Source organism: Mus pahari, chromosome 6 (genome assembly GCF_900095145.1).
Source record: "Mus pahari chromosome 6, PAHARI_EIJ_v1.1, whole genome shotgun sequence".
NCBI lineage: Eukaryota > Metazoa > Chordata > Mammalia > Rodentia > Muridae > Mus > Mus pahari.
Genome location: NC_034595.1, coordinates 1,224,397 through 1,236,137, shown reverse-complemented (window position 1 = coordinate 1,236,137; position 11,741 = coordinate 1,224,397). Strand labels below are relative to the sequence as shown.

General features: G+C 50.0%; 1 protein-coding gene across 1 annotated transcript in view; it reads left to right on the top strand.

Annotated features, from left to right (window-relative positions):
• The window catches only part of Tbc1d2 (TBC1 domain family member 2), a 43,031-nt gene that overhangs the window by 6,756 nt on the left and 24,534 nt on the right, over positions 1-11,741 (top strand). The window contains exons 3-4 of the mRNA XM_021200998.2: positions 4,961-5,108; positions 11,508-11,641. Coding sequence (XP_021056657.1) covers positions 4,961-5,108; positions 11,508-11,641 — 282 coding nt within the window. The remainder of the gene's footprint in view (positions 1-4,960; positions 5,109-11,507; positions 11,642-11,741) is intronic.

Here is an 11,741-nt window from a genome sequence, read left to right as displayed (position 1 = left end):
CCCCCCCGCTCCCCCTGGGGTGAGTCTTGAGCAAGCTGGTGAACCTTACTCTAACTGTCTGGAGCATGCTGCCCTACCTCAGCCCCTCCCCATCCTTCCTGAGGAAGCTGACTGCTATGCAAGCCTCCTGATCCACTTCTGACTTTGAGTCACAGAGGCTGGGTCCTATAAAAAAAAAAAAGAAAGAAAGAAAGAAAGAAAAAGTCTTGTCACACCCTTGGGCAATCCGAAGGCGTGTTCTCTACAGCTCTTTAGCATTTCCAATTTCTATTTTATACTTCACCTACACAGTGGCCTTCAGAGAGCCAAGAACAATCAGGAAAACTGACAGATTTCTATAATTATGCATTGCCAGAGGAAGTCACAGCTTACAGCAGACATTCCTAAATGTCTGTCATTAAAACTTCCCATCCCATTTACTATATTCCTCTAGCATGGGCACTGCCATCTCATTTAACCCTTTGTCTCCCAGGTGTTATTCTCATTTTATAGCAGAGGAAGCAAAGGCCCCTGGTAAGGAAATGCCTACCCTACAGTTCAAGCTGCAGCAGACAAGCTCACACCTCAGAACTGAGGGGGTGATCAGGGCTACACGGGGAAGCGGCAAACTCCTGGCCTTGTCCCTCTTTTTGTGTGGGCAGGGACTTCCCTGTAGCGAGGGCCCAAGCCCTCTGGGAAGAGAACTCTTGAGAGCTGCTGGACGTGCCTAGCATGGTCCCTCAATGGGGCCTTTCTCCAGGCCTTGTGCCATCAAATCCGTCTCCAGTGGGAAGTGCGGGTCTCAGCATGGTAAGGCCACCACGTGTGTCCTCTGACCTTGAAGAACACGGGGTGGAGAGCAGCCATCTTGATTTTTCATTTGCTTGTTTTGGAAACAATGCCTGGGCTCAGATCTTCTAACCAAAGGCAGGTCTAGTAGCACTTCAGGCTTTTGCTGAACAACAAACCACACACAAACACACACACACAGACATTCCCCCTCACACACATTTACAGAGATCCATACACATGCATACACATACACACAAATGCACACATTCTCCTCTCACATATACATGCAAGCACACATACTCCCCCCAATCACATACACACATACACCACCACCACACCCACCCACTGTGGCCCATCTTCCTAGCCACGCCCCACACATGGCCTTCCCATCCAGTTACCCCGGTCCTTGTCCACAGATTCAGCTCTGGTGCCCAGACCCTCCCTCCTCACGCAGGTCAGGAGTGGGCTTGGGCCTTGGGCCACACTCACAGCCCTCACAGCCGAACTCTTCCTCCCACAGGGAGTTTTCTCTGGCTTGAGTTGGGGACTGTCTCAGCCTGCCAGGTCAGCTCTCTGCCCCAGCTGCCACCCGGGGCTTGGGTTGTGACTTCTTCTGCTGGCTGCCTCAGCATCCTGCAACTTAGCTTCCACTCCTTTCCTCCAGTCCCCCCTCCCCCCCCCCCCCCCCCCCCCCCCCCCCCCCCCCCCCCCCCCCCCCAAAGCCCAGGCCTGGTCTGGGGAGAGGGGGGTGGAAAGGAGGCTTTGAGCGCTGTTGCCAAGTCAACTGACAGGGCCTGCTGGGATTTAGCAGCGTGTGACCTACTATTGTCTAAGGGATTGCAGACAGGTTTTCTTGCCTTTGTGGAGCAGCCTCCACTCCCACACTACCCGCCCATTACCGCGGTGATAGGTGCTTTTATATGCACACCTTCTTTACAGATGTGATGCACAGATAAGGTCCTAGAGGTTATTCTTTACTTTCCCACTTTCTGTAACACTCACTGTTAACCCCAGACATGCCACATCCTTTCTCTTACACTTTTTTTTTTAGCCTAGAAATTTAACATGAAACATTTTGAAGTCATTTGCTCTAGAAGAATTCTTGTCAGGATACCAGGGGAGGCAGTAAAGAAGAAAAGGCAGCCATAGTTCCATCCTAATAGACATGGTCAGTGTTAATGCAGTGCTATGATCCATAGTTCATCTTACAGACACGGCCAGTGTTAATGCAGTGCTATGATCCATAGTCCATCTTATAGACTTGGCCAGTGTTAATGCAGTGCTATGATCCATAGTTCATCTTACAGACACTGCCAGTGTAAATGCTGTGTTGACCTCTGCCTCCTTTCTTGTTAGTGTACTTTGGGTTGTATACCAATGCAAAACAACTATACTCTACTCATCAGTATTTAGGATTGTGATATTTCTCTGTTTTAATATTTCTTTGTAGCTTCTTATTTTTAATGAATATAAATTTGTTTTCTAGTTATGAAGGTAGAACTAAAATTTTTACAGTAGCAAACTTAGTGAGAAACACAAGAAATTGAGACTAGCGTGCTCACTCATAATCCAGTCACGCAACCTAATCACACTTAAGTATCTAAGCATGTATTAAGTTAGGTAGAGAGTCCCTCCACGTTGCTCCATACCGGCCATACGCAGTGATAAGGGCATACAAAGTTAGCTGACACAGGTTGGCTAGTCCAAAACTTGAAGATCTTCAAAAGCTAACGTAGTTAAAGGTCAGGTTCCAGAACAGTGAGTCACCACTGAGCTCACTCTGTCCTTATCTTGAAAATCCAGCTTTAACCGGAAAGAAACCTCTAGTCTGACACATATTTTACCCAAGAACATTAAACCTCTTACCCACTTACTTACTGCCTTTATTAGAAACGTCCTTTATGCCAGGCAGTGGTAGTGCATGCCTTTAATCCAAGCACTTGGGGCCAGCCTGGTCTACAGAGTGAGTTCTAGAACAGCCAAGGCTACACAGAGAAACCCTGTCTCAAAAAACAAAAACAAAACAAAACAAAAAGAAATGTGCTTTATGGCGGAAGGTTGGTTGGTTGGTTGGTTTTTGTTTTTTCAAGACGGGGTTTCTCTTCATAGTCATCCCTGTCCTGGAATTCTCTCTATAGACCAGGCTGGCCTTGAACTCAAAGATGCCTCCTGAGATTAAGGGCATGCACCACCTCGGTGGGCATAAGCAGAGGCCATGGTTAAAGAGACTCATACAGTGAAATGCATGCCCTTTATCCCCACGGTGCGGTGGAAGCCCGCTAAGGCGTGCGTGGTGATGGCCAGGCAGGAACCCATTGGCAGTGCTACTTCCTGGTTACAAGAGCGGCACTGAAGGTTAGAGAGGCTGACGATGCAGGGGAGCAAAGCAGTTCAGTGAGGCCGTAAAGTAACCTGCGTGGTGTCGCTTGGGTGACTGGCACTAAGACCCTGTGACCCTAGTGATTTTTCCTTAGGTGGCAGTTTTGAACTGCCCTGTGACAAGTGGCTGGTATTTAGATGCAGAATGATGGCTGACTAGACGTCTTTGCCACTAATTGATCTAAATCTTGTTCCTATATGTATAATTAGCCACCATAGTGATGGTGGTTCCAGACACTCTTAAGATTAAGAAGTTTTGTTTGTTTGTTTTAATTGAGATTTGGAACCTTGAATCATGGAGCCTCTACATCTCGGCAACATCCCTAACCCACAGAGAGGCCTGTGCTCGAGACCAGCTGTAACTCCATTTCTTTCTTTCTTTTTTCTTGGTTCTTTGTTGTTGTTGTTGTTGTTGTTGTTGTTGTTATTGTTATTGTTTTTCAAGGCAGGGTTTCTCTGTGTAGCCCTGGCTGTCCTGGAACTCTCTTTGTAGACCAGGCTGGCCTCAGACTCAAAGAGACCCACCTGCTTCTGCCTCCTGAGTACTGGAATTAAAGATGTGCGCCGCCACCATGCCCAACATGTAACTCCCTTTTTTTAATCTAACATTTTCCCACCTAATATCATTTTTTATGTCTGTTCTTTTATGTTCCCTTGAGGAAAAGGTTTCACTGTGTGTGCCAGGCTGGCCTGACACTCACAGCAATTCTCCTGCTTCAGCCTCCTGAGATTAAGGCGTTCTGCCCACTTCTCTTGTGTTCTTCATCAACATGTTTTATGTAGCTGAGTGACAGTCGGGTGGAGGCATCTTGCTTTACCTAGCCTCCTCCTGGGCTGTAAAGTCTTCATTTCTAGCCGCTTGGTGGTGTGCACTTGTAATCCTAGGTTCTTGAGCGTTGGAATATGGGTTACAAGATCCAGGCCAGGTATGAGTAATTTAGTGAGACTCTATCCCCCCAAAAAGGGGGGTGTCTAGAGAGGTGGCTCCATAGATAAAGGGTTGCCATGCAAGCCTGAGAAACAACATGCAGATTCCCCAGAGCTCATGGGAAAGCCGGGTGGGTGTGGTACCTTGCACACACACCCCCAACCCCCATATTCCTAAGGAGCCAGAGACAAGAGATGCAGAGCAAGCTGGATAAACAGACTGTCCTAATCAGCAAGCTCTGGGCTCAGCAAGAGACCCTGTGTCAGTAAGTAAAGCAGAGTGGTCAAGAAGATATCTGGCATCAACGTCTGGGCACCACACATAGCACATGCACATGCATGTGTGTTCATACACATGTGAACATATTACATATGCTCCCTCCAATACATACATACATATGCTAAAAATAAAACAACAACAACAACAAAAACCTGGGAAAAGTTATTTCTACTTTAAGATGCTACACATGACCGACCCTAGGATAGACGTCTTGGCACATCAAGTTTTTGGTACATTTCAGACTTTTTTTTGAGACAGGGTTTCTCTGGATAGCCCTGGCTGTCCTGGAACTCACTTTGCAGACCAGGCTGGCCTTGAACGCAGAAATCCGCCTGGCTCTGCCTCCCCTCTTTTTTTAAATGGCTTATCAGATAGAGTCACCTGTGGGCTGCGCGTTTGTGAAGAGTCCCCGAGAAGGCTTCACAGCAAAACCGATCACTCTGCAGCCACTTTGCTGCTGATAACCTGCATCGAGTGTGTTAGCTGGGCAGTTGTAGCAACCCCGAATGCTGTCAGCCACGTGCCCACAGCCCAGGACTAAGTCACCCCTACCGAAGTACGCTGGTTCATGCCATTGTTGAATGACTGTCTTTGGCTCCCTAGAGCAAGAGGAGGCCGAGCTGGAGGAGTTCCTGTGCCCTGTGAAAACGCCCACTGGACTTGTGGGTGCAGCAGCTGCCTTACAGCCTGTCCCTGCCATGCCCTCAGCCCTTCAGAACATCTCCCTGAAGCATCTGGGCACTGAAATACAGTAAGTGCCGGTGGGCGCGGCCGTTCTGTGAGTGTGGAGGGGGCACGTGCCCCTTCTGTGAGCTCCATCTGGTGTGGTCCTGCAGAGAGATGGACAGGGGTGGACCGTGAGCTTTTCAGTTAGTCACATTGTGATTTAAAAAGTCCCAGGGCTCAGCAGGCAGAGGCAGGAGTGTCATGAGTTCAAGGCCAGCCTGAGTTACATAGCGGGGATCTTGCTTCAAAATAGAAGAACAGGTCTCATCCAGTAAAACACTTTCCACTCAGACCTGGTGACTTGAGTTCCTGGAGTGTGCATATAGGTGGAAGGAAATAACCAACTCCTTAGAGCTGTCCCCTGTGGCACAAGCACCAGCCACCCCGACACACCCCTTCCCACCCCACCCCGACACACCCCACTCCACCCCAATACACCCCTTCCCATCCCGCCCTGCCCCGCCCCGCCCCACACCATGCCACACTTAAACAAAAATTTAAACAGAAAAAAAAAATCACTAAAAATTACCCATAGCCTTACCACTGGCCTTGCTTGGCAGGTGTATATAGCTCAATATATTCATGAAAACTGAGATCACACCAAGCGATGATTTCATATCAAACTATTTACTTCTCACAAATGTACTTTGTCTGGTAGGTCATGTCAACTACTTTGTGGTGGAGAGTGTTGAAACAAAGTATTACTCTGTGGCCCCAAGCTAGCCTGACCATCCTTTTGTGGCCCCAATTGACCTTAAACTTGCAGCAGTCCCCCAGTCTCAGCTTACTGAGTGCTGGAATTACAAATATGAACCACCATGCCAAGACCTGACTGCTTTTAATTTTTTTTATTTTGTAATTTTTATGTATGTGTATGTCTGAGAGGGTAGTATTGTCCTTCCCAAGAGAGAAACAGGCTTTCGAGAAAAGATGAGGTGTATCCTCTCAGGCCTGCTGGCTGGAGGAAGAGCTAACCCACAGCCATGTGGACAGAGGCACACGGAGCCTAGGAGAGAGGTCTGAGCTGGAAAGAGAAGCCTGGGGCACAGGGAGCATGGGTGAGCAGCCCAGGGTGCAGGGTGGAGCCTTCAGGAGATGCTGATGAACTAGTGTGTTAGGAACATGCTAAAGGGAAGAGGAGACTGGGAAGGCCAGCCCAGGTGGTTTGTGCCTGAGGGAGGCCACAGCCACAGACGTGGAACAGGGGACTCGTGGAGACTGAGAAAGGAAGTTTCACAGCGTAGCCCAGGCACTTGTGAGAGTTCCAGATGTGAGGCAAGGACAATATTGCAAGATGAGTTGCCTGCATTTGCAGGAAACCCAGACAGCATGGGGAGATGAGAGCTGCCCGGGTGCTCGCCGCAGGCCCTGGCAGGCCTTGAGCTTGCGTTTGTGCTGCCCAAGCGCAGGTGGTCCTCAGGGGCAGGATGAGGGGCATGCTGAGCACTGCCAGAGACTTTGTTGGGACGAGTGTATAGCGAGCCACTGTGCGTTCCAGTCGCCTGCCCATCGGGACACTTCATAGTACCCACTTCCTGGGCTGTCCTGAAGATAAAGTGAGTGGAATACATCATGGTGTCGCTCTCAGAATGTGGCCCAGAGGAGGGCCCGGGCACAGTGTGTTGTGGATCTGTTCCTTATCCCCATGGCAGAGGAGCTGTCTTAGTTAAAGCCTGTGAATAGACACCATGACCAAGCAACTCATATGGACAACATTTAATTGGGGCTGGCTTACAGGTTCAGAGGTTCAGTCCATTATCATCAAGGTGGGAGCATGGCGGCCTCCAGGCAGGCATGGTGCAGGAGGAGCTGAGAGTTCTACATCTTCATCTGTAGGCTGCTAGCAGAACACTGACTTCCAGGCAGCTAGGATGAGTAATTTATAACCCACGCACATAGTGGCACACCTATTCCAAGAGAGCCACACCTTCTAATCCTGCCACTCCCTGGGCAGAGCATACACAAACCATCAGGAGGTACCCAGGAGGATGACCAGCTTGCTTGGTGCTGTCCCCTTGGTGGTCATCACCCCTGTGCTGCCAAGCCTTTCAGAACAGAGGGATTCTCTTCACTACTATGACCAAATCCCTAACTAAAGCAACGCAAGGAAGCAGGGCTCGTTCCGGGCCCCGGTCTGAGAACAGGTAGTCCATCACCTCCATGGGGGCAGGAGATGAGCATCCACCATCAGGAAGCAGAGATGAATTAACCGTAGCGCTCAGCTTAATCCTCCCTGTTATTCTGTCTGGAACCTTTGCTGCCCATGGATGCTGCTGCCCACATTCAAGGTGGGTCTCCTCCCTTCAGCTAAAGCTTTCTTTAGGTTCCGAGGGAAGCACCCTCAGGGAAGCACTTAGAGGTGCATCTCCACAGTGATTCAAGTCTAGAAAAGCACACTCTGAGAATCCCCACCCCCACCCCAGGAGCCTGCCATACAGGGGGATGCTTCCTCCGGGGACCATGGCTCAGCTGAGTGGCGCTTACCTGGACAGTGGTAAAAGGTAGAGAGCACCTATCCCAGAGAAACCAGCTAGGACCAGAAGGGCTCTTGTCCTCCCACATCCAAGGACCACTAGTCAGAAGCCCTGTGACAGACATGCTGGGGAAGCTTAACTCCTGACAGAGGGAAGGGTGGGCCGTGGTGACTGTCACCCACTAGCCAGTGCCTCTGGCTGTGGCATGTGTCCCTGGGTCCTCCCCCAATTTCTGTGGCTTGTGCCCTTGAGACCCATGGGTAGCAGTGCTCAGCACAGCCTAATAGCCATCATGGGGTCTGACAGCCTCCCCAGCATGCCCGCTGTGCTTTTATTGTCAGATGGGGGGGAGCAAGAACCAAGAAGGGAAATGACCAGCTCAAGGAGTCACTGGTTCTTTGTAACCGAGTCTTTTTTTTTTTTTTTTTTTTTTTTCAGTTTTTCAAGACAAGGTTTCTCCGTATAGCACTGGCTGTCCTGGAACTCACTCTGTAGACCAGGCTGTCCTGGAACTCAGAAATCCGCCTGCCTCTGCCTCCCGAATGCTGGGATTAAAGGCGTGTGCCACCACGTCCAACTTGTAACCAAGTCTTAACCAAATGCAAGGTCAGGGTTTTAGAATCCTAATGCTGATCTTAATCTGACTGATGACTATAATCAGTCCATGAAAATACAGTCCCATTCTTTTCTTATCCTGAACCCCAAAACAAGCAGACTGGATCTTTCAGAACAGTTTTGAGCTGGTGAGATGGCTCAGCTGGTAAAGGTGTTTGCTGCCAAGCCGGATGACCTGAGTTCAATCCCTGGGACACGCTTAGTGGAGGGAGAGAACTGTCTCCCAAGAGTGTTCTCTGACCTGGCATGTGTGTGAATAAAATAAAATCAGTTTTCCTTCTAAAAGTTCAACAAAACTGACAACTTTTAGGTCAAGAAAAGGAGAAAATTTCAAACCTACTAAAGTTGGGGACCAAAAAGGGGGGGGGCATTACTTATCAACCTTACAGAACAAGAAGGATTGTAAGGGCCAGGCTTGGTGGTTGAGATGAGAAGATTCTGAGTTCAGGGTTAGCCTGGGCTACTTAGTGAGTTCCTGTCAAAAAATAAACAGGTTCCAGGGATTGCTGTGAACAACTGTAATGCCAACAAATTTTAAAACTTAGATGAAATGAACAAATTCCTAAAAAGACACGAATTGCTAGGATGGACTGAAAAAGAACTGAAAATTTGAGTAGACCCAGTAACTCGTTTGTAAGAAGCCTGGAAGGGTCGGATGGCCTCCCTGGGCAGCTCTGCAGGCATCTGAACAAGAGTTGCTGCGGTCCCTCTGAGGCAGGGGAGGAGGCACTCTGAGGTGCACCCACAATCCTTCTCTCCCCTGCCCAGGTTTCACAGCCTTTATCAGGCTCAGTCCCTGACTCCCTTCCCTTCCTGGGACCTGGGATAAAGTCCGTAAGATGACGTTTTGTTTCTCCACTGTCTGAGCATTTGTGGGATGAGGGTTTTCCAGAGTGACTTGTCTATCATATTGCTGGAAGGATGGGTCTCACACGGGGACAGCACAACCCAGCCAGGGCTATCGTATTTCCTGTCCCCTTGTCTGTCCACCTCTCCCCACCCCACTGTGCTTAATGAATACCCTCTAGCTGCAGTGTCACCTGAAATGGTGACCGGTCCACTGTGCTTAATGAATACCCTCTAGCTGCAGTGTCACCTGAAATGGTGACCGGTCATAGTGAAAACTGCAAGTCACGGGAAATATGGACTGTACCTGGGTGGGGCAGCTCTCAATGTGCTCGCTCTCTCTCTCTCTCTCTCTCTCTCTCTCTCTCTCTCTCTCTCTCTCTCTCGCTCAGAAAAAGAGTCAACATATCAGATTTATTTTGGTTTTTTTCCTATCCTTCATGTAAGGCAGAAAACGTTCATGGCTACTCTGTGATAGTCAGCACAGTAACATTGGATCAGGGCTGGGGCTGTAGCTCAGTTGGTAGAGTCCTTGCCTCTCAGAATCACCAGCGCTCTGTGTTTGGTCCCTGGTGCCACATAGCAGAGGGGTCAGAGATAAGTGATCTCAGGTCCCATCTATAGCTGGAGCACAGGGGCAGCAGAGGCAGGAGGCGCTCTGGGGCTCACTGGCCAGCCAGTCTAGCTGAGCAGCGAGTTCTGGATTCCTAGAGAGGCCCTGTCTTGAAAATGACAAATGTGGATAGTGAATGAAGAAAACAGCCAGGTCTACCTGTGCCCTACACACATACAGGGGTGAGGCTGGAGCTGAGGTTAGCCTTTTTCTGCATGGCAAATGATTTTAGTTGTAAGATCATTGTGGGATCGCAAAGAGGAACATGCAACACACATTTAAACCAGGCACTGGATTCCTCCACATCTTGTATCTACATTGAAACGGCTTTCCGGAAATGTCAAAGACCAGTGGCTAAGTTTTCCTGCCTTCCGAACCCCTCCTACAAAACTCCATTGGGAAGCACGCCTGCAGAAGCTGGCTCTCAGAAGCCATCTCCTCTCTGTCACAAGCCATGGCTGCCCTCCCTGAGCAGGCGTGCCTCCCGGGGGCGTGTTTCTTGTTGTGGTGCATGGCGGATTCTCCTTACCCAGCCTGCAGTTTCCCTGCTCGCACAGGGAGCTGGTTCTCTCTCCCTTGCTGCTGATTTCTCAGTTGCTGTGTCTGCACAGGAGCTTAAGCACCTGGGCCATCTCTTCATCTGCTGAGCCATGAATTTGTTGTAGTCTGGACTCTCGGGACAGCCTCTGGTGCTACCCGGTTCCTTTCTGTAAACCACAGGAAGGTTAAGTCTGAACTCTGGACTGGGGCCTCGGCTTCAACCAGCCATTGTCTGAAGCTGCCTGGGCACCCATGTAGTGAAGCCCCTCGGTAGCCACGAGTCAGTGGAGCCTGCAAGGCAGGGTGGCTCTGGGTCTAAGGAGAAAGCAAAGGTAGAAAGCTGCCAGGAAGCCTTTACAACATGCCTTGGCAGAGCTGCGAGCCACTGGTGGCCTTTGGCCATGCTAGTTAGGAGGCCAGAGGGTTTGGGGAAGTTAGGTCGGCAAGGCCATTCAACAAACATGAAGCAATTTCTTATTACAGGCACTGTTCTGCTGTTCTAAGTTTACCGTGAGCAGAGTGACAGACGTGGGGCACATACTTCAGCAGCAAGGTTGGGGTTACGGGAACCGAGCTTATATAAGTGGCCATGGCAGGAACCGTGGTTACCTGTACAAGACCTGTACAAGATCCAGCCAGTCATTCCTGCACCAATGGAGGAGGGGCTCATGAGGCTCAGGCACTACTGGCAACTAGTGGCTACTGGGTAAGGGAGAGCCATTGTTCTTCAGGGTTGTGACCAATGGTAGGCTGTCCTTGCTCAAGTAGGCAACAGTAATTGGACTCAGTGGGAAGAGCATTGGTTGAGGAAGAGGGGGTTGGGGAAATGGGAGGGGGGAAGTTAGGGAGGATATGGTCATGATGCATTGTAGGGGGCTGGGGAAATAAACGGTTCAGTGGTTAAGAGCACTTATTCTTGTAGAGGACCCTCACCCATTCTAGCCCCAGCATCCACACAGTGGCTCACAACCATCTGTAATTCCAGTTCTAAGGGATCCGATGCCCTCTTCTGACCACCGCACACAGCAGGAGTGCACATGGTTCACAGTCATACATGCAGGCAAAACATTCATAAAATAAAAATAAATCTAAAAGGAAATCACTGTATGTATGTGTTAAATTCACCAGGAATAAAAGGGTAGGGAAGTGTAGTGTAGACTGGGCTATGTAAGAAGGGCGAGGGGCTTGGGCTGGGGCTGGGGAGGCAGGGATGCAGCATACAGGGTGCTGAGGAGGGCGATTGGAATGACTGGAAGCATGCTTCGAGGCCAGAGCTCTGCAGGCAGCAGGAAGGCAGGGACGCTGCTGGCCTCACGCTCCTCACATGTCCTTTCAGAAACACCATGCACAACATCCGTGGCAACAAGCAGGTCCAAGCAACAGCCCACGGGCCACTCATGGAACACTCGCCTCAGAGTGGAGAGCCTCAAAGCGGGGAACAGCCCTCGATCTCTGACCCCAGCATTCCAGGTGAGCGTTGTTCAAGCCTGAGACCAAGCAAGCTCTGTCTCCTCCCTACCTGCAACGGTGTGTGTGTGTGTGTGTGTGTGTGTGTGTGTGTGTGTGTGTG